The 24,650-nt window shown below is 37.7% G+C and overlaps 1 protein-coding gene across 1 annotated transcript in view; it reads right to left on the reverse strand.

Moving 5' to 3' along the window:
- Positions 1-3,588: 3,588 nt before the first annotated feature.
- LOC139147250 (low-density lipoprotein receptor class A domain-containing protein 4-like) overlaps positions 3,589-24,650 on the reverse strand; it is a 96,519-nt gene continuing 75,457 nt past the window's right edge. The window contains exons 4-6 of the mRNA XM_070718277.1: positions 18,692-18,916; positions 10,258-10,451; positions 3,589-9,724 (exon numbers count right to left, since the gene is read on the reverse strand). Coding sequence (XP_070574378.1) covers positions 9,155-9,724; positions 10,258-10,451; positions 18,692-18,916 — 989 coding nt within the window. The 3' untranslated portion in view covers positions 3,589-9,154. The remainder of the gene's footprint in view (positions 9,725-10,257; positions 10,452-18,691; positions 18,917-24,650) is intronic.

Here is a 24,650-nt window from a genome sequence, read left to right on the forward strand (position 1 = left end):
TAAGCCGACTTGAGTTTATCCAACTCTGGCCAGGTCAATGGCATCAGCTGAAAAGCACACAAAATGACAATCATGAGAGAGGATGAAAATTGTGAATTCCTGGCTACATTTTACTAAATTGTGAAAAAATGAGCAAAGTGACCCACCGAAAAACTTTTTTTTCAAAAGTACAAGACATATACAACTTAGATGCCACTTATTACAAAATTGACAATACTGGCAGGTTAAAATATTCCATCAAATTAATATTTTAATCTCAGAAATTTTGGGTGTGATAATGGCAAGTTTGGTAAAAAAATAAATGATTCCATTTAGTCACACATTTTTTATTTAAATTAGAGTCTTTACTGTTCAAAGTCTTACTTTTGTGTTATTGTACGATGAGATGAGAAAATTTCATTCACTGCATGAACTTTAAATGAATGGTTCATGCATTGATTTTAAGTGATTTTAGAAAAACTGTGACGTTTCATCGTACATTTGTATAAGATCAAGCATGGTGACCCTAACTTTTTTCTCTAATATTTGATTGTTCTCATATGCCAGAATTCAAAAATCCATGGTAACTATTAGTCCCCTAGTCTTCTATGTGTTACTCTCTGGCCGGATCATGTGTACATGTTTGTTTCACTGTCAATTGAGTGACCGAAACTCTTCTAAAACTACATCAGAGTCAGAGCTATCACTGTCACTGCCAGTATGTAGTAGCAGGGCAGTAGATAAATTAACTTTGTATTTTGACAATATTTTCGTTCAGTTTATACAATTGAGCTCTTCCAGACTTGTTCTACTCCCTATGTAGCATGTTGAGCTGTCCAGTATTCAGCTTGCCAACACAGCCTACGTGTACCGTGCATTTGTATCATTGACAAATAACTTTCAGTCTGAACTCTAATTCAATTATCACCAATATTTAGACAAACGGGCTTTGTTGAAAAACTGAATATTGTGTTTTTCAGCATGCTGTAGAGAGACATCAAGAAACTGTGTTTGATACATTGCATAGAAATATTGAAAAGAATAATCAACAGTTGCAGCTCCTGCCCCATTACAAGGCCAACGTGTTGTTTTTTAAGAAAATTTAATGACATTCATACATTTTTAGATTTTTTCGAGATTAAAGTCATAAAATGCGACAAAACGGTTCTAGATTTTGTTTAATTATTACTAACATAAGAACCATTGAACAAGATCAAAATGTTGGGAGCCAAAATATTTTCAGGTCCCCCCATAGGCAGAGCAAAACTTTCAAGTCCCTCCTCGACGACCCCTAAAATTTTCGAATCCCCCCACCATTACTTTTGAATTCAGCCTAAAGTTAACTTTCGTGTAAGACAAAGCCTCTTTGCAATAAAGATAGTCAGAGTGGATGTCCCTTGAAGTCAAGTAGCAAGATCATTTAGGTAGTTCTACGCTAGGTTTGGTGATTTGATCTCCAGATATTATGCATTGTCCCACGAAGAAGGTGTGGCTGTATTTCTCAGTCGGCGGACGTGGTATTTTGATCCGTGGCGCACTGCAAAATGAGGCGAAGGACACGTTTTGATTTTTGAAATATGGCGCAGGACAACGTTATTATCAGGGCAGAACATGTTGAATGACAATATTTCCGTAGCAGAATAGGGTGATAATACTGCTCTTCTTCCTATACTGCGCTGAAAATGTTGTCCTTCGTCTAATTTAGTACAAAAAATACAAAGTTTCCTCACTTAATGAGGTTTCTGTTCGGCCTTCTCTGTCCTTCGCTGTCCTTCCTTTTAGTTTTTGCTGCTTTTCAGGCATGTACGCATTCTGCATTGCAATAGTATGTACCCTACATCTTTTGCAGGAATAACCCTTGAGATTTTTTGATGAAATAGCGTCCAGTATAAAAGCTGTAGCTAGGTGATAGGTTCGATAGGTGAAGCAATCTCTCTCTCTCTCAGATTCAGTCGTATCTCTCTCTCTCTCTCTCTCTCTCTCTGAAAATTTGATGGGCGCCCTCTAGCGCTGAAAATATATCTGTAATGAAAACCGCTCCAGGCCTTCCAGATCTGGACATCCCAGCCGACATACCTAGTTCACCTTAGTAACGATTCATTTAATAATAGCAAGTAGAACATCCATGGTTATATTCAATACCTCGTCTGTAGATCTATAACATTTTATATCAAACAGTCAGCAAAAGCAAGTGCAAAAATCCAACTTGAAGTTTAAGCTCAGTTGGTGGTACATTCAATATTTCGTTCGTTATCTATCCTTCATCCATTGATCCAGCATCCAGCATCGCAGTGTCGTAGAACTTGATAAAAACTAGACGAGTTAATTGCACTAACTACTAATTTTAATGCCATTGAATTCCTCCTAAGTACAAGTCACATGCAAGGTCATTGTCATGGACAAGAAATATACATTCTCTCCCCCGAAGAAAAGACTAGAAAGATTGACACCAAATTGTCCAAAACTGGTAACCTTTCCATAGTTTTGGTATACGGTGCACCAATATCAACACTATGGAGAGATTCAAGACAATGCCAGAACGAATAAACAAAGTTAAACTAAACCAGGAGAAACATGACTGCAGCAACTGTAATTGTTAAATCCATCAGTTTGTTTTTTGTGCTAAGGGGTTCATTTTTTTCCCTTCAACTCACCAGCCACTCTTCTTTACCCAAATGTTCATAGATATACTTCACGCCGCAAATATACTTTTGCAAAAAAATATAGCAGAGGAACAGGAAGGGATAGACTAAAATGCCCTGGCTTTGCTGGCTTCCTGATTGTCATGAAAACCAATGTTTGTCTAAGGTGGTCTATGGCTCCATCAAATGTGGCTATTGAGATGACTTGGTGGTGAAACATATTCATAATTGACAGTAATATTCTTGTGCATATGCAACTGGTCTTTGAAAGATTCACAAGGAACTCTTAGAGAACTGCGAATGCTATTAGGAATTTTTAAAATCATGAGCATTTGGTGTTTTGTAGAAAATATTTTGTGACCACTCTGCCACATGAAGTTCTAGTAAAATCTTATTAGGTACATCCAAAGGGATCTTTTCAACCACACACATGAGAATGGGCCCTGCAGTATAGCTCAGCAAGAGCACCAAGTGTAATCTGCGTTTACAGTGATGAAATATTGTATCCTTTCAAATATATGAAATATTTGCATACAGTCTCTTTTCTGTATTTCTTTTGACATGGATTAGAAATGAATTTTATTTTCTGAATTCTCTGCAGTGGGCAGAATGATGGTAGGGATGGGTAATTTATTATTTGGCATTTACCCAGTAGCAATGTAAATTTCACTGTCCTTTAATGTACCATGGTAGTCCTTCCACCATATTTTCCTATCTGCAAATGGTCATTGACAGTCTTTGAAATATCACAGCCTTCTCGTCTGTGCTACAAAATAACTTGCAATCAACAACAGATTGCTGGTCATGTTCTCGATGTAAACCAGTTACCAGTAAGCCAGCTGGGCCAATAAACTCTGCAGTTTTTTCATTGAAAATGATGGTAAAAAGAATTGCCACATTGCCCCAAAGTATCCACAGAGAGCAGAGCTAATGAGTGGGCTGTATCAGATCACAACAACAGACTCAATTGTCAATTTTATAAATGACTCTTGCTCTTTATTTAAGCTGTTCTGTACTCACAATAGTACCTTACAATTGCACACATAAACAGTAGTTTTTCTGTTTTCATTTTAAAAGAAACACAATATGCAAAAATTGTGAAATATGCGATAATTTTTTTCTCTTGCTCGCTCTCTCACTCTCGCACTTTTTCTCGTTAACTTTGACTTATAATATTGTTCATGATGCTGGCTGAGTGCCAAATCTTTAAATGCATTTCTAAATTCTTACACCATGTGGACTGTTATCCCTCAAAGTGGTATCTCCCTGTCAATAACTATGGTCAGGGAGACGTCTAGTAATACCAAAGTGGGGATGGTTTGGGATAGGTCAATACCAGGGTGGAAGAGAAAATAAATGAACCAATGAAAACTGTGAAAGTCAACTTTTAGTAAGTTTAAAATTAACTTCAAAACAGAGCAGTATATATTTGATGACTATTTCCTCTGTTTTGTTTGTTATTTTACATGGGTTATCTGCAGTATATCTTCTCTACTACTGCCTATATTGAAAGCAATAATTGTTTTGTAAGTACATCAGAGGGGTTGGGCATTTGTAAACCTGCCCTTACAACATTGTTTTAGACTTTCTCCTATGGATCTGGTATCAGATTTGACATTGGTGTGGTAGGTTACTGGGATAACAGGGAGTGTGTGTGTGGGTATAAAGCTGTAAAAAGCGAGCCAACTTAGTGTAAAACTGCCTCACTCAGCACAGAACAGATGATTGGGCAAAAAGAGTATTGTTTGCTGTTAAATCCCACTTTCAGTGAGGTTTTACTACCTTTCTACAGATATATTGCTAAATATTGCATTGACTCCCCCCTTTCAAATAAGCCCATAACAATCATCACATATTTGTAATATGTGGATTTTCTCTTTTTTTCCCTTTTTCCATTTTTAAATATTTTTTATACATTTTTCGTCATTGGCATGGTATTTTCACTTTGTGAGGTGAGCTTAAGATACATGTCTACAGAAGTACATACAAAGCATGTGATAAACTGAAGTATCATTACTTGAAAAAAAACTGAAAGTTTGGCGTCTTTTCTTGTTTACATGTTTTTTGTCTGTTTGAAGTAATGGGATTAATACTGCTGTGTTGGAGACTTGACCAATGATCTGATACAAAAAGCCATCTTGTGGTCTTCAAGTAAGCGTGTCATGGTGGAAAATTTGCCCTTTTCATGCTATTCTTGATTATTCTTTCATACTCCTTTGGCATCTCAGAATTCTGATCTTTCCAAAGTTACATGGTTACAGGGCATGGGTCTATCAAAACCACAGCGTGCCTATGGCTGTGTGAGACTCGCATCTTGCAAAGGCTGTAAGCAATGGAAGTGAAGACCTATGACCTTGAAACCTCTTGGCACCATGCTGTTTTGGTCTAGTGAGACACTTATCAATGATAAGGTCAGACCCATGTACCAGGAAAGACATGTAAACACTGGAGAGCAATCAGCATGGTCAAGTGAATACAAAATCCACTTTTGGAAAGACAGAAAAACGCCCTGTTTTCTTTTGTTTGCTCATACAATTTGAAAGAGCCAATGTAAACTGGAAATCTTCCCTGGGTCTTTCATACTTCCATGAATAACTACAAGTAATAATGAAATGAGTTGGTGACCACTTTGGACTCCAGTTTTCCAGAAATACAAGGAAAACTATTAAACATAACTTGCAAAATATTAATAACAGAATAGACTAAAATGTTGCTATTTTGCCATATACTAGAACTGACAATAGGTTTCACTAGTTGTTGACATAGTCTGAGGAGTTATTGACAATGCTGCAAGAACTTTACTGGCACATTGGAAAGTGCCATTCATAGAGCTACATGATGTGTTTCTCTGATACAAAAAGTGAGCTTACATTAGCTGTGAAACTTTGTACTCAAATCTTGAATAAAGTTGTTTCCGATTCTGACCTAAAGTCTGAATAATAAATACTTGATTACATCTTTTAAACATACAAACTGCACCAAAACACAAATATATGCATCTTTGGTATAATTGTCAATAAAAAAGAAAGTTATGCTATCCATGACATTGAGGGCACTACTATACCCACAAGATGGCTTTTTTCATCAGTATGGCTTTTGTACATTCTCCCCATTTACTCAGACCATATCGCAAAAAATTCTATGCTGCATAAATAAGTCTTTGACTGAAGTTGCAAGGATTTCTAAGATCATTTGTGTCTCTGTGTGATCATTTAATTCAAATTATAAGGAAAAGCCACTTGACAAATAATGCCCACTTACATGTGCTCCCTGCATTGAACAAGTTTTCTTTTTTTTTTGCAGGATTGCATGTACTCTCTCACAATGTTCTAAATATAATGTACTAGTGGATGTGTCTGTACATGTGTGTGTGTGTGTGTGTGTGTGTTTGTCTGTGTGTGCATGCACATGTATATGGGCAGCACAGGCTTGTCCTCTGCATACAGATATTCCATGGCTGGCTGTGAAGCTCACAAAAACCCCCTACAAATGTTTTTTTGTAAAATGGTTCTAATACAATGCTCCCCATCCAGATGGCAAGTACACTATTGTCCCATATCTACTGGATAGTTGGTATCAGCTTTGCTGATTTATCCCAAAATAATCATCAGGTGAAACACTTTTCTCATGAACAGGATAATTTAGGATGTCAGACAGGTATGTTGGCATTAGAGGAACAAAGAATGGAATCCAACTTTTTTAGAAAATTTAGTTATCATGAGTTATGTCTTTTGGGGGAATTTCTCTAAAATATTGTAACTCTATCTGATGTCCTTCCCAGCGGAAATCTTGCAATAAAGAAACGTCGCACCAAAATTCTCATTGAAACACTGAAGGATCAAGTTAAAAAGTCTGACTTACAAGTCAGACCATGAATAGATTTCAAATAATTTCCATGGACTTCTTCTTATGTTTGTCACTTTAAGAAATGAATGGTTATCTACAATATTTTTTCGACGGGATTGTGAACTAAAATTCAAAATAACCACCACAGCAGCCTCTCAAATTAGACACTTCATACATGATAAATATGGCTGGTGATTAGCAAAGCAGCACAGAAATATTTTTGAAGCTTTTGTATTTGCTACACCTTCTACATAGGGGTCTGTTCGATTTACCTTTTGCCACATATGAAGCACTGTATACAGATGTCATAAGAACAAATGAATTGAGAAAGTTGCTGACCAGTTTGTATGGTGTGCATCACTGAGAGAAAGTCCCCTCTTTAACCTGTTCACCCCAATTCCCTGTAAACAGGTCCAAAATCACCATTGATAACAACGGTTTTGGGACAAACCATGGTGGTGAAAGGGTTAACAGTGTCCTAATGCCATCACACCTGCCTGACATGATCTGTACACTGCTTAACATCACGTAACAATGTATACAGAAAAATTGCTGGTGATTACACTGATGCAGATAATGTTGATGATAATGATGATGATGATGATGAAAATGACGATGATGATAACAATAATATATATACTGTACAAAATTTGTTTTGCTTATTGTAGCCTAGCACCACACATCAACTGGAAAACCTGCAATAGACAACCGGTTCGAATTAGTACAAAAACCGGAAGGAACTGGTAAGAACTGGTTTTAGCTGGTCAGAACTGGTGTGGTACTCATAGTTTATTTTTTTCCTGTTTTATCATTTGCTCAAATTGCGTCTACTGTTTTCCAGGGTTGTTGATTCTAACAGTGGTCACATGCCGATGTGTTGGTGTGTAAATGTGATTTTGGGGTGGTTTCTTTTTTTTTCTGACTTGGTCACCACCTCCTAGTCCCAGGGAATAAAAAGAGACAAAATGGTTACTCAAAATTCTAGAGTCTTAAGATAGACTTCACAAAATGAGGAGGAAAAAACAGACCCAATTCCTTTCGTTGTTTGGTAGCAACATGACGACCTGTATCAATGCTTATATTCAGCTGACAAAAAAAGAATACAAAATCTCAGACTAATGAATGATTTATGCTTGAACTAACAACTAGACTTATGGGCAAATGAAGGTACAAGTTTCACTTGATGAAAAATTTGTTGGTTTATCTCGCTTTGAGCAGCCTTATCACACCTTTATCACTGAGACAGTATTTGTACAGTTTGATGTTCTAAGCACCTGCATGTAGCTGAAGCAGTTATACGGATTTCCCCTTTTGAAGGTATATATTATCTTGGGTTTCTTTCCAAGAGAGAGGATCAGTGTTATCTATGCTGGCATTTCCAACTGCTAATTTAAAAGTTGGATAAATCCTTGTAGGATTGTGGATTCATTTTGAATTGGGATTATATCCCCCACTTTAAAATGGCCTTATATTAACCATCATGAATAAAAAAACACAAGATTTTAGACCTCTACTAACTGTAAATGGGCAAGCTGTGGGGGTTGATCATACAAAAGTTAACTTTGTTGATACAGTTCATAAGATGATCACTCTAATATTTCTAATGAGCCTTCGCTGTTTGGAGGTTAAGTACTCAACCATTGAAATTAGAATTTTCTCTTTTCTTTCACACCACTGTTAAAAAAAAACGGCCATCAGTAAGATCATTGTTGATGTCACATATCAGGTTTTACATTTGCTGTTTCACTGATAAAATGGCTTTCTTGTTGTTAAAGATGCATTCTTGGCCTTTATCATCACTCCCTTAGTTTCCTACACTGTTTTTAAGAGTGATATTGCAATTGGTAACACATGATATTGGAGGTGGGTGTTGCGACATGCAACTGGGAGAAATGCATGGATATTACATGCTATGCCTATGACTTCAACAATGAAGCACATTGCTAATTATCTTACCTGTACGAGTAAGAAGAGTTGAAAAGTTTTAACTATTAAAAGTTATGGTACTTTTTGTGAATACCATAGATTTTGATTGATTCACATAATCTTACAGACGGCAAAACCCATGATACACTAAACTGATATTTTCATATTTTACATGGTCTTTTGCTCTTTCATATTTTGTTTGGTAGAAAGGGGGCGGTGAAGCAAAACGGATGTACGTGTAGTTTAGTTTGACAGAATACTGACATAGGTCTGTAAATAGGTTTCATTTTTGTTGTCTTAAAAGTTGTTTTGCAGTGAAAGTCGTCATGATGAAAACAAGCAAAGAAAGGTGTGACATGGTAAACCAAATTCTAGCAATGAAGGCACTGAGCTTTTTTTGCTTGACTGCAGAAAATGCCATTTCTAACACAAGCAGATAGGTACCGGTATGTAACATTCTTGTTTTTGTCTGTGTTTTTTTTGTTTTTTTTGTATTCCATAATATAAGCATAGATAATGGTAAATAGTCCTTTTATAGTTTTGAAAACTACTGAGCATTTTTATCACATGTTTGACATGTAAAAAAGCTTCAATCTCTTTTATTTATTTATTTGTTTGTTTGTTTAAACGCTTGTCTGTCATTGTCATTGTGGTCATCTTGCCTTTGTAATGCTGCAAACTAGAAGCATAGCACCAGACAACTCTGTATGATAATTCCTTTGGTTGAAGAATCACAGTTAGATGACACCCGTAATGCAATGTCATACCACATCACTGCTGTGTGACTTTGTTCCGTTAGCATGTCTGTTCTGATATGGGCTTGTACTACTACTATTAGTCACAACCTCTGAGTAAGCTGGTGGTGCCTCTTGGAGGTCCTGTTCTTCGGCTAGGTTATTATTCATTTGCGGTCCCCCGGTACTCGAATATGGCGGTGGCTCCTCCAGATCCGAATCCACAATTGATACTGGAGCTCTTGTTTTGCTATCTATAATAAGCCGTTGTCTTTCCAAAGAATGTGCTCTTGAAGAAGTGAAACGTTGATATTTTTGTTGTTGCTCTTGATGAGTTAGAATGTTATTTATTTCACTTTCATACGCAATCCTGTTTGGGGGCGCACGAATGCCCTCTCGGTAAATTTCATCATCGTTATGCAAATGTAAACTTATGTTACTATGATGTGGCGGGTCCTCCTCATCTAAAAGTGTTATTGTGGCAGGAAAGTCCTCAGTTTCAGAAGTCCGACTCATAATGTCCTGTCTTTGTTGTGCAAGGACCTCTTGTTGCCGTTGGTGACTGGGATACTCCGGACAAGTCGCCATGTATCTCACCTGACAGACAGCAAAATTTTGAAAAGTTGCTATCACACAGTGCAATTCATAGACTGAAATTATGGTATAAAGTTATGCACGTTCTCTGTTGCTTACACTGACTTAAGAAATCTTAAAATTTGAAGTGAAACATGTAAAATTACAAACAGGCCATGTGACTTTCAAATATTTCTTATACTCATCATTTTCTGTATATGCAATTTTCTCATGAAAATGAAATGTTCAAAGATTCAGTGGTCAATAAATGTCTTCTAAGAGGTTTTTGCATAGTTGTTGCTTTGTTGCATTTGTATGCCGTGTTCACCTGGAATTTTCTCCGATCACCTGATACCATACTTGACCTACATACTACAGCAAAGCATATTTGCAGCAAAGTAGTGGGTTTTACTTTCACTACCCCAATCACCTCCCCCTCCCTCTACCCCAACTAACTGTAGGTGGAACTTTCTTTAGTGTAGAAAACACTGGGACAAAACTAAAGTGTGAAGTGTTAGAGGGTGGAAGGAAATGAATAAGGTGATGGTTGTACTTACGTCTCTCACCTGCGTGCTATCAGAGGAATCACTTCTTGGTACTTGTTGATGCTGGTTATGCTCTGGATGTCGAGTCCTCCAAACTACCTTTCTACGATGAATTACTATACAGCATACACAAGCTATCGTTATGGGTGCTAGGATGATTAGTATAAAAAGTCCCATACGCTCTACTGGTCCATTGCTATGGGCTCCTGTTGAAATAGTGAAAAACAACAACAAATGGCATGTTTAGTCCTGCATTGTTATTCTACACCTTTCATCAGAGCACGGAAAACATCAGCTGAATTAGGCGGTGAAAGGTATACGGTGGTACTTTCTAAAAAAAGGTATTACACTTTGATTTGTGTCTTGTTTCAAAAAACATACGATCTTTCTCCTATAGAAATGTTACCAGACAACTTGGAGTGAGTTACTCTACGACTTTTGTGAAGATGAAGGGCTGCAATCACAATGGATAAACCACTGTGGAACATAATGCAACAATTTCAGTACAACAACCTTAAAATCCACCTAAAATGAACCATTATTAGGCGTCCATTTGCAAGACAATTTCATTTAACTTGGAACACAAGAGTGTTATAATATTACAACAATAATCACTGTATAATAACAATGCCATTGGTACATTCAGTTGATCCCACTTCGTAGAAGTAACATATAATTCATACAAAGTCTGTTTAATCATTACTCTTGCCAGTATACATTTAATTCTTGATACACTGCTCCTCTGTAAGGTAGAATACCCCTCCTGGACACACATTCAGACTAGATCTGTCACACTACTTTTCTTGCACACTGCTTGTGTGGGTTTATCGTGAAGCTATTGGGATCAAAGAAGTTTTCAGTCTTACTTTGTGAAAATCAAAAATTTGTGAAAATCAAAAATTCCAATTTTTCCCACAGAGTTAACACAGGGATGGCAGCAATTTTGGATTTCAAGGGTCAGAAAAATTTCGGTGATAGGTGTTTCTGGTACCAAATTTGCACAGTGATCCTTGATTTTTACTCTTGATTTGAAACAGAATGATTTAAAGTTTCTTTGAAGAAAGTTTGAGCAAACGTTCTAAATCTTTCAGTTTCCTGGTGCATTTCAATGTTCAACAATAAACATTTTACCTAACAGAGATACATTTACAGTGTGTATGGTTTGATATTGTCCTAGCTGCTACCAGACAGTGTGCTTTGTAGATGACAAAAATAGATATATGCACTGGTCAAGTTAAGGTCGAATGATCGTTTTATAGCATAGTATATATCATGGAGAACAACTTAGTGCAAGGATTGTAAATGATTATCACACATTTATGTTTTCATTTCAAATGCCATATATAATGTCAAGAAAATCAAGTAAGATTAATTCCATATGGTAAGGATGAATCAAGTCCTTGGCTGAAATACTGGTGTAACCATAGACTCTAGTGTCTGTGGTGTAACAGTTGATATGGACGAGATCAAATGTCTGCTCTGATTCTGCAAATAAGTGCTGCCACAAATACTTCTTCATGTAAACACCTCTATAAAGAAAGTTGTTTGAAAAGTTTAATAGGGCTGTGAAAAGAGGTACTTCAGTAAAAGTACGGGTTCAGCTTGGGTTTCTAGACATGCCATGAAAGGATATCCAGCAGCAAAAGTAGGGCGGTCTGCTTTTGCTTGAAGAAGAAACAAAATTCATCGGGAAGTTCACATGTGATAAAAGTTCACTGATATCAACATCCAAGGTTGTCTGACACAGACAACCTTGCATCAACATAACATTACTGTCAGATTGACTTTTATCAATGATGTGAAACATTGTAGATGTTGACGTGTCCTCTTACAACAAGTCATCGTTGATGACACAGTCCCCACTTGTTAATGGGTATTTTGATTACAGGTCCTCAGAGAGGATAGAGTCCTCTTCATTAGGTCTGTGATAAAAATACTTTTGAATAAATTCACTTGATACATGTCTGAGTTATGGTTCAGGACATGAAAAAATCGTAACAAAATGGTCGCACAGTGGCCATAAAGGATCGCATCACAAAACAAATTGATGTGCATAGCTATGACATTGGTCGATGTCCTTGTACCAACTTTGAATAAAATTGGTCGAAACATGCAAATATGCCTGAGAAATGGCTCTGTACATGAAAAAATCGTAATAAAATGGCCGCCTGGCGGCCATATTGGATCATATCACAAAACAGATTGACTTGCATATGTATGACATAGGTCAATGTCCTTGTACCAACTTTGAATAAAATCGGTTGAAACGTGCCTGAGTAATGGCTCTGTACATGAAAAAAATCCTAATAAAATGGCCGCACAGCGGCCATTTTGGATCGTATCACAAAACAAATTGCCGTGCACAGCTATGACATTTGTCAATAAGCTTGTACCAACTTTGAATAAAATCGGTTGAAACGTGCCTGAGTAATGGCTCTGTACATGAAAAAATCGTAATAAAATGGCCGCCTGGCAGCCATTTTGGATCGTATCACAAAACAAATTGAAGTGCATATCTATGACATTGGTCAATGTCCTTGTACCAACTCTGAATAAAATCGGTCGAAACATGCCTGAGTAATGGCTCTGTACGTGAAAAAATCGTAATAAAATGGCCGCCTGGCAGCCATATTGGATCGTATCACAAAACAAATTGACGTGCATATCTATGACATTGGTCAATGTCCTTGTACCAACTTTGAATAAAATCGGTTGGAACATGCCTGAGTTATGGCTCTGTACATGAAAAAATCGTAATAAAACGGCCGCCTGGCGGCCATATTGGATCGTATCACAAAACAAATTGACGTGCATCTGTATGACATATGAAGTAATCCTTGTATCAAGTTTGAATGAAATCGCTCCAGGCATCTCAGAGATATCTGCGTGAACGGACGGACGGACGGACGCACAGACGCACGCACGCACGCACGCACGGACACATGCACGCACACACGCACGGACATGACCAAACCTATAAGTCCCCCCGGACGGTGTCCGTGGGGACTAAAAAGCAATTCAACAAAACTTCAAATTTAGCATCAATATGACAGGGGAGAGACAGATCACATTTCCAAGCGGAGACATATTTTGAGGCTGATTTATCTAAATGAAAGACAGGAAAATGGAGTGATGGAGATACTAGGCAGGATCTTAGTTGACCACTTGCTGAAAGGAATTTTTATCATCAAAGTGCATATCATGATAAATTATGTTTACTGATTTTTTTAGTCAGACTGTACAGTGGTTAGACTGGCAAATCTGTTACTTTAGAGGAAGGGTAAAGCCCCGTCTCAAGCAATGCATCTTCCACTGTATACAATGGTGTTCTCAAATTAGCATCAGTGCTGTAGAATGTGCTTTATCCTTCCACTAATGCATGTACAGGGAGGGGAAAACGGTTTCCCATCCATATAAAACCATCAGGGACAACAACAAGCTATGCCATAGCAGACTTTCTCACAGCCCCCCAATCGCCCTTCCTGTGGTCCTCTCTTGCCTCGATTTTCAGCTTGAAAAGTGGAGCCTGGCTAAGTGAGGCTATGTGGATTCAGCCAGACCCACCGAAGATACTTAAGTGTAACAAATAAGAAGTTGTAGAGTAAACCTGTGGCTGCCAGAGAGTTGGATACCACTGATGAAATAGTCTACCCATATACCTTATTCACTTCATTTACCGTGTATGTTGTACACATCCAAGACCACCAGAAAATACAACACTATAAAGATCAGACCAGATGCTGAGGAGGTTCATAATATTCTCTGGCAAAGCAATTGCAAATAACTACTGGTCCATTTCACCAGACTTACACAATCATCCTTGACTGACAAAGAAATAACATGACTGCCTTGGTACATAATGTTCATTCACAGACCTGCAGTTTTGATGACAATTCTGGAGACATTCAAAATCTGCTTGCTGTTGTAGAATGTCACTGAAATGGTCATACAGCAAAGTTTTACAGAATCACAACTTCAAACCTCCCTATTCTTTGATCAGATTTTGCTTTAGGTAGCAGAGGAAAAGAAAAGGAAGAGGAAGAGGAAAGTTTGGAAAACAACATGAAATTATATTGACAGTAGCTTATCAGGTTGAATAAAGGGGTGAATTGGGATCCACACAAAACATAGTTCGACCTATATTTCTATTTTGGAAGGGAGTTGAAGTAAGTAGATTGACTGTCTTGGTAGAATGTTATCAGAACATGTTTGTAAAAAATCCAAAATAGGGACCATATGCTTTTGTGATTCAGTGTGAAATTTTCTATTTCAGCAAAACAATATGGATACTACAACTTTGTGTGTTTGTCAGAATTTTTTGCTAATACAGCCACACAGGCACACACATAGGCCCATATTAACAAAGTAAAGTCATGTGACGTATAAAGAGACAAACTAGGAGAATCCCATTTAGTGGGTCTCGTTTTGTGTTTAAGACACTATTTATTTTTGAATTACTTTTCTACTGATCAACTACCAGCCCATACAAAGGATGATCATGAATCTATATAATGGCTTGACAAATATAATAAAATTACAAACATCTGACACAAAATACTTGTCCAGCACTAACACTTCTGCTTCATATATATGCAAGTCTTGGGCACATAGCAATCTGAATGGTGAAATCAGATATAACTCTGACAATGCAGTCTAATAAGTACAATGATGTGATCCAATGCTTTTATCCATAGAAATATTCATCCCCCAACGGGAGAAAAAAGTCATAATACAAGGTACTGTCTTAACAAAGACAGGGAAATGGCTTAAATGATGAAGAGGGATTTAATTATGAGCAAGGTGGCCAATATAAGATGATCAGGAGACTTAAAGTAACACACCGGACAAGATGTACTATGGATGGTGAGAGAGTAAGGCAAGGTGGTCTGCCGGTGGCCAATTTCATTTACTGGTAATATCTTAATGGTAAGGGAGAGAGAGCTGTCGAATCTCAGGCAAGTGGCAGCCACTGTGTCTGCTCGATTATCAACTATCTACAACACAGCAAGGATATTGAATTTAATATTTTAAAACCCTGTCTGATCTGGTATATCATTACCCAGCCATCTGCAATGAAAGGAAGGCTGTCTTTATTTTTTTTTACGACTGGAGACAGCAGGTTTTAAGAGAGTAGGGTTATTGGAAACAACTGAAGAATTTCAATTTCTTTGCCATTTTTGACAGCATTGAGGGGAATTCAAAATATTTCAGTCACTGTAAAACAAAATGATTACGTTTATACATCTTTGAAATTATTTCACAGGACATATGAAAAGGCAACCAATCAGGGTTTAGCTCTTGAATCACATGTGGCAACTTTTTAGTTGAACACATGATAGCTTGCATACTGTGTATGGCAAGTTGTTTTCATTTTGTTTTTCAAACAGTGTGACAGGCTACTGATGACGCAAATGCTATATCAAAATTGCCATCATTGATGGAAAACAAAGTCAGCCACGGGAGACTTTCTCATGACATGCTCATGAGAAGCGCTTTACTGAATTGGTGGAGCTGATGTCAAAACAATAAAAAGTCATGAAATGACGTAAGTAGACAGAGCATGGGCGGATAACAACACATTGAATTGTGTAAGTTAACCTTTACAAAATCTGATTCTTCCATCATTGCCGGGGAAAAATAGAGACAGAGATAGAGTATGGATAAAGCAGATGGGGTTTGAATGTCATAGTTCGTGTGATGTCAGTGCTCTTATATCTTAGTCTGATTTTTGTCTCTTTCTGACTATCGCACAACACACAAAAGGTGAATAACCTTGGTTTTGTTAGCGTTTCTCCACTTTATTTACTGTTAAATATCGTTTGTTTCGAAGGAATTTTACAGGTTGCCCAGAGCAGGAAACAATTCCAGCTATGCATACTCCTCAGTCAGGTGTATGCATGGCAAAAATTTCAAAAACAAAACGCTAAGCCAGTCAAAAAGAAACCATGTATAGAAAATGACAAAGAAAAATACCGAAGCACTTGAGTGACTTCACAGACGCCCACATCAGTTGAGTCATGCAATTATTTCCCTTATTGGTCAATTGTGAAAACCTAGACAAAAATCATAAAAGTGAATTCCTCCTAGTTCCTTGTAAAAAGGCCCTGAAATCACAGCTAAATGGATTAAGTGGTGGTAAACACTGCGATTATTACAGATAATACGCCTTCCAACTTGGTGGCGGTATTTTTCTCAAGGAGTGATATTTTAATGATCTCCGGCAATCAGAAACACACCTGTTTATTTGAACAGCATACAAGGAGAGTACCAACATGTAAGAAGGAGACTGTATGCAAGAAGACTTCAACATTAACTTCTTTGTCCTTTCTTTGCTAGCTGTGTCCAGACAGGTGGGCTTTAATGTACAATGAGACACTTGAACAACACCTGTGGTTACTTAAAGTTTTAATAAGTGAAAGTGTCACTGGTGAAAGTAACAAATTTCACTTTCTTCATCCTCAGATTGCAGAGTTGCTAGGAGTTCCAGATATGGGATACTGATGGTCTTGAAAACATATGAATTTGAAGAAGTGGAGTATCAATGAAGCACACGGCAAGGCCCATCTCAGCAGCTCATTTATTTCATAAGTACTGTTGGGCAACTAGTCATTATAAGATTTATCAAGCAATAAAATTTACTCAAAAATACTCAAGTCACTCGTTTATGGCCCTTATAGCTCTTTGCATCATTTCTGTTTCATTATGGAGTAGTTCACACACTCCTTGTAAATCTTGCAGGTTGATAATGTGTATTGGTACACTTTTTATGTTGTCAAAATATTCTTGCTTTACGACACTTGAGTGGGGATGTGGTCGATATTACTTGCAAAGACAAACAGACACAAGAAATCATAAATTTTACCAAACATTTGATATACTTCATCATGGGAAGCAGGGGTTACATTGTAAAACATATTTATTGTCCCATCTGTGGTTTTCAAATTTGTATCAAAGCATGGACTTATTTAAATTCACTAACAACTGCAACAGCACACAGACCACTCACTGTTTAAATGTGATGTTGACGGCAGTACAAGACAAACATTAACTGGAAAGGAAAATACTTCGAAAAGTAACTGATTCTAATTTTCCTCCAATGTCAATGTATTATTAAACAGAGGACAAACACATGACAAAAGTGCTGTGAATATTTGAAGAACTGTTTGATCAACACTATACCCATTTTGGGGAAAAATTTCCAAAGGTATTTAAATTATGCAATAGTTTAACTAATAGTACGAAATTCCTATTTTAAACTTTTCATATCTTTACGTTGTGATGAACGTTTATGCCTAATAAAGAAAAAACGACAGCAACAGCTAAAATGCAAATGCTGCTCTGACTTCTTTTACGAGTATGTGTCTTGGGTTGACATTGACTGACAGATAATAGCAACTTCTGGATGACTCATTGTCACCCAGTCACTTAGAACGACAATTATGACTGTAACTTCCGACCATATATTTATTTTATTGCTTCTATACAACAAGTACACTTTTTTTTTCTTCTCCCTGAAGATGTTGAAATATAAAGTAATCAGCCTTTTCAAACATAGTCCATGGTGTACTATACAAACAGTTATTGATGACCAGGGACTTTTTGCTTGGACTCAGTCAGTTATCATCATTCTTACTCATCGTCCTACCTGACAAGCCATACAGATCCCTAACTCTAACATCAAACTTTTGTTTAACCTTATGATTTCAAAATATTTAGAGCTCAACCATCACAAAGAAAGAGGGGAAAAAGTATCAAGTTTTGGGGGTTTTATGGGAGTATCTTGTATATGTAGGGAACCACAAATTGTTGAGTTTGGCCGGTTTTAACGTGCCAGCTGACAAAAACCTCTGTCGGAAGACATAACTCAAGCTGACCACATGCAAAGAAAGATATTTTTACAGAATGGCAGACAGCCATTCCCATGATACTTTTGACAAGGACAGGTTACAACCTAATGGCATTCTTTATTGACCACAACCTATTGGAAGGGTTAATTGTCTGTCTGTTCTCGGGATAACCTTTTTTTAACATCCCCTCCTTATCTAGATATCAACATGGAAGCACGTTCTTGCCCATGATTGGCTGAAAAAAATCACATGATATGTCTCCTACTACCCAAACGTGCTGAGGTCTGGCAGACACAAATATTACAAGGAAATAAGACTGAAAAGGGCAAGATGTTTGACTGGAACCACACTGTCTACAAGCAAATGACAGATCTTTATGAAAAATACAGAAATAATCTGATGACCACACTCTGCCTGAATGTTAGGTCCCATAACACATCTAATTATTTAGAAATAGAACGGTCTGAGATGTACAAACCTGCAGTACTAGAATCGGGAATATCACTAGGTTGAAGTGTACTGATGACCACGCTGCCTGAATGTTAGGTCCCATAACACATATTATATGATTATTTAGAAATAGAATGAGATGTACAAACCTGCAGTACTAGAATCGGGAATATCACTAGGTTGAAGTGTACTCTGTGGAGTTGAAGAAAACATTTCACTAGCTGCCTGGAAGGCCGTCTGACTACATCCAATCTCGTCAGACTGGTCCCCACAGTCGTCTTTGGAATCACACACTAAAGATAAACTCTTCAGACACCTATTGTTCCTACATCCAAAGACGCAATCTTCTGATGATGTTTCTGTTGTTTCTACTTCTGTGAAGAAAAATTGATAATAAAGTCGATTGTGACATATATCGGATATTTTCTGACAGGATTCTTATGACAAAAACATCATTTAAAATTTCTTCTCATTGCAAGCTGTCCATTACCTGTACAACAGAATCAGAACTAACTTTTATATGTGTTTAATGAATGCTGTCCAAAATATGTTTTATTCTTGTCATGAGAAATCATTTCTTTGAGTTTGGTTAGATCACCCCTGGTCTGTGTAATTTTCATCAGCTATTAAAATCTTCTTTATCAGACAAAAAATGGCCATCTCCTTTGCAGGCCTAGGTATATCGTTCATGTTTACTTAATTTTCATAGTTTTGTTGACAGACAAAAAATTAAACAGTTCAGTCTCATTTCATCACAGAGGAACAAAGTACACTCACATAATTGGACAATACACGGGAAAAGTACACATATCTACAGAGTTCAATAAAAGGACAAGCACTCCCCCTACAAATGTCAGACTCTGTACTTTGTGCCCTGCAGTGCTATACAACCAGCTGACAGCTCCTAAGTGACTTGGTACGTCATGCAGTAGAAAAAAAAGATGTTGTAACAGGCTGACTCTACAGCCATTCTGCTAGCACCTAAACAGATAAAATATGTGAAGCAAACACTGTACAAAAATTACATGCATGTTACATGTTGTGAAAGATTGCATCAAAACCGCATTTTATCATCACATCGATGCATCACATCGATTGGTATTCATTTAAGTTAGATCTTGTCACAGATGACATTGATAAATATTGACGCTAGTCCTGGTTGTTAAATGACAGGTCTGCTTCCTTGACTCTGAATGCAGACACCAGACAATCACCCATAAGCATGTCAATAACCCTAACCAACCAAGACCTTATCAGAAAGATTTGCCTTGACTTGCATTTACAACACTAATATATTGTCTAGACTTCAGTATCAGTATGGCCCTCATTTTTTGTACTTTACTGGCCTTGGTGGTTATGGTAAAGTCCAAGGCATTTATGGTATATAGTGTGACTATGCGACGTTCTTATCAATATCAATGTCTTTTTAAGTCACTTTATCTGCTTCAGGTATGGCACTTTTTGTTCCTGATACCTAATGCATGTTACACACAGTAGCACCAGACAGGGAACTGCCCAGCAACTGTCTAGTATACTGGCAGATACATGTATGTCCCCTTAATCAGGACAATCTATACAGTATCATTTCATATCTGTTGTCTCTTTGTTGTTGTTTTGAGACTCTTGAGCATTGTTTTCTTAAAATATGATTTTCTGCTTAACAATGCAAGAATATCTGTCTCAGTGTATGAGTAACTCAATGAAGATTGAAGTTTAGACCAATGGAATCTGTTGAACAATTGCTGTTTCCATAACAAAGTGACAAAAACTGTGTCTGAAGGACCTGTGACAAAAGCGAATGACCAGACGCTTGGTTTGGATGCTTGCCAGATATCAGAACTTGTGTTCTATACTGTGTGCGTAGACTTATCACTGCTAAGGATTTTGCCTATTGTTATACACAATGACCACCAATATCGGGTTCCTTGAAATTCAACAGAAAATCTAATGGTATGTGACAGATCAGCTTTTTCTTTGCTATTCATGGATGTGAGAAGAGTACAAAGTTGCGACCCTTTAAAGTTAAGTTCTTTTTGGTTTATGCAGAGCTTGACTGTATTTTACTAATATGTCATTGTCAAAATGTCAAGTTTAGAAAACAACTTATTATGATTGGTTATAAAGTATAAATTACTGATTCAAGAATGATTATTTGGGAATATTTCTTGTGATCTGGTTGTGATATGGTCTATTTTGTTGTTCAGTAGCTGCATAGATTGTGGTTCTGGTAGGCTGGTTTTAAGGTAGCTTTCGCCTTTGTTTTGGTATTTTGAGTCAAAAACACGATTTTTCTTTTATCCTGAAAAGTATTCCTATAATATTGATCTTCCTTGTGTGTAGAATATCTTGGTCGTGAAGTTCCTGTTTTTTGGGTGAAATTTTGGAATAAAAATGTACGAGAGGCACAGGTGTACATTTTGGCGTTTGAGACTACCGTTAAGTCTTGATTGACAAGGGGATTACGCTAAGCAAGCAGCGTCACAGTATTCACATGCACTTAGACAACATACGCTGTGAAAATCCCATTAGCACCTACCGTTCACTGCGTGGGTCAAGACCATAGTGTGTACCTGGCATATTAGGCGTCGAAAGGTGGGTCTTACCGTTTTTCTCATGTGGGGGGGGGGGGGGGGGGGGGGGGGGCGCTCCCAAAAGATCACAATTTATCGACACAATCGGACAAGGTCAGACTTATGACATTGTTGACGGTACAATTTCAGATTACACAAATGGCCCACACACTAAATGTTTTATCTGGGACATTTTTGTGCTTTTGTAAAAGCACCAGGAGTGGTGGATAAGTTCCGTTTCCGTAATGTTTAACATCTTTGAAGAGGCTGTCCCGTATACATAAATGGTACGTTCCACTGGCGGCCTTAGTGACAGCGGGAACACTTGAATACCGCAACAGACACCCTTCACATCTTCAACATTCAAGCAACATTCGGCCTCTTTCGGCCGAAGTTTCGGCTTCTTTTGGCCCCAAGACATTTCGACACCCCCGTTACGATTTTATTTTTTCCTTTCAAACTTATTAGTAACTGACAGACCAGTCATATTCATTAGCGTGACCTTTGCGTTCTGACCAGTATGACTTTTACAATGCCGTTTAGGCGCCGCTTTTCAAACTTTGACAGTGTCGGCGGCTATGCTATTGAAAATGATATGAAACTCTTTTCTCACGGTTTTTCACCATGTTCTCACAAACTTTAAAGCATGTGAATGCTGACATTATACTTCTCAGTGTTTTGATTTGTAACATTTGGCACGAGTTCCCCAACCAGGTAGTGCCGAAACGTCTTTGGTCGCGTTGCCTAAACGTCTAGTTTGGGGTCAGAAATTGTGCGGCCGAAACGACATTGCGCCAAAAGGTCTAGAAACCCGACATTGTCCGTTCGATAAGAATACTAAGAGTTGAACAATTGATGAATAAAAATGAAATATCAGAAATCGCGGCACTGGAACTACTTGGGATTAGAAAGTACAAGGTGGAAACAAATTGCATGGGCTTCAAGACAGCGACAGGAAATTTTCCAAAGGCAAAATACCTAGCGATGCAAAAATCGCACGCCACAAAACAATAGCTGCTTTGGTTTGCAGACGTTTTGGCACAATGGCAGTGAACTGATAACGTCGAGGTCGTGTCAATCCCGCGGTCTCGTTTTCCTTGTCCAATTTCGTCCGCGTTATTACCCAATAATCGTACAATGCAACCACCCTACCACTAAATGAGAAACCGACCTTGACAAGGTAAAAAAATACGTCGACTAACAAATGTTCATCGTACACCGGACGAATGTGAATCAAATGATTTTATTGGAATGGACACGACAACATTGTTATCAGTTATCATGGCAGTAGCAAAAATGCTGCAGGACCGAAGACAAATTTCAATATGAATTTGATCGTCACAACGTAATAACGTAATCGCCCTGAGTTTTCATCAACATATCATCATTGGTCGGTAAACCATTGAATGAGACGCTTACGGGCTAACTACTTGAATACAGTGCAAAACACCATCCCAATCCTGAGATTTACATGTAATGAAGACGGATCTGATATCATATTCGCCTGGAATCGATGGTACTCATGTTGGATACGAACAACAGCAGAGAGTTATCTATCTGTGACGTATGACACTTGACGAGCGGTCTATCGCATGCAACTTGCGCTTGATGAAATGACGTACTTTTCTCTATGTTCATGTTTTCTCAACTTCTCTCCTTTGACTTTTATGCTGCCGACAGGCGATTGGTTCATTTTAGCATAAATGACTCCAGAAACGGTCTTCAGCCACAGAAATGCTGTACAGAGTGAGGACGAACTATTGTCTCAGAAATGCTCGTAGTTTGATTAGTGTTAATCGGTTTTCAAGGCGTGTGAAGATCTAAAAATGGCTGCTCACAGAATCCTCGGTTACTGTAACCGTAATGAATCACAGCATGGAGCTGCTCTTTTTTATCTCCATGATCACAGACACCGCAAATGTACATCCACATACAAACGCAGATATTTTTGTTGTCAGCCAATATTGTTTTCCCTGTATCACTCATTGGGCTCGCTTTCATTCCGCAGTCGTGAGTCGTTTCCGAGGTCGAATCGAATGCTAGGCCATAAACTTACACTGTAGTGTACGCTCATGGAGGTAATTAGTCCAAGCGCTCGTGTAGACGGCATCGAGATGCCGTAGCAGTTCCGACAGTTAGGTCGAACAGTTAATACTCTATTTAAACCTTACAACTAATCAGTCTACAGATTATGCATAATCCCTTCCCTGGCACTCCCAAACTTTATTTACTCATCAGCTACTGTGTAGATTGCGCTCTAAAAACAGAACAACGCTCCCAAAATTCACCCTTTTTAGCCTCATTTCGACCGTTGACACTGATTTCAATGAGTGAATATACTCTTGAAGTTGAACACTTTGATTTCACTATCTGGTTTTAGTGTTTTGTCGGTTGAGTACATTGTTTATTGCCATTCAAAAGGAAAAAACCGAACCAATTTACTAAATCGCCTTTTTCTCAGTTCGGCATTTTGTCACATTGCAGCACGTTCAAAAGAGTTTAACTCGAGAACGCGTGAACGGAAGTTCACCAGATTTTCACAGACGTTTGTCAAGTAGGTTGTCTCCAAAACCGTGTCTCAGTTTCTTTATGAAGATTTTTAAAGTCGAGTTATTGCTGCTTAATTAGGCGGCATTGTAAGACTAATCGGTGGATAAACTTTGACTCAACGATATGAAAAAACTAAGGCCTTTTTCAAAAATCTGAGACACGGTTTTGTAGCCAGTATTCTGAAGACCAATTGCCCGTTAACACCTAAACAATAGCCTCTCTCCGCTCAGACTTAAACTTTTTTACGTGAGACCACCCATTTTCTTTACACTTTCACTAAGATCTTCAAAAAAATTCATCGCACACTAATTTTCTTGATAAAACAAAAATATTCATAGAAATAGCTTTCAGGTGATATATAATACTTGGGTAAAAGTACACATCTTGATGGCAAATTCACGTTTGAAAATAGGTCGTCGCAAAGGTGGAAAGCTACCTTAAAGCAAAGCATCAAACCCTACGAATTTTAAAACTGGTAGCGTGTTTATTGATAACATTAAATAATATTCGTTATTATAATTTCAGAACAAAATTATCCAAATTAAATATGGATTGAAATAGAACGTGGCATAGGTACCTGCTTTGAAAAGAAAATATTCAACTCCAAGTTGTTAAGAATAATTTGCAATGGTGTGTTTAATGATAGGTACTAAAACAACAATATTTGTTGACTTGATGGGGATGGGGCAGTGTGAAAGGAAAGTCTTTGACTCAAACATTTCCAAGAACACTGCGTAAGTTCTTTTGAAGGACACCAAAGATTGAAACAAGAAGCTCATTTCCAGTACGATTATGCCAAAAAAAAGGTCAACAAGGCAGCAAGCAGAGATGATAAGAATGGCAACTTCACGAGGAGGACTCCCTAAATCTGAAACTTTCTCTCAGAGTACTTATTGTTGTAAAACTTGCAGCCATAGTACAAGATTGGGTCATTAAGACACCTCTGTTTGGCGGTTGATAACAAGAGCAGTACGTCCCAACAGAATAC

This window comes from Ptychodera flava, chromosome 13 (assembly GCF_041260155.1).
Source record: "Ptychodera flava strain L36383 chromosome 13, AS_Pfla_20210202, whole genome shotgun sequence".
Classification (NCBI taxonomy): Eukaryota; Metazoa; Hemichordata; class Enteropneusta; family Ptychoderidae; genus Ptychodera; species Ptychodera flava.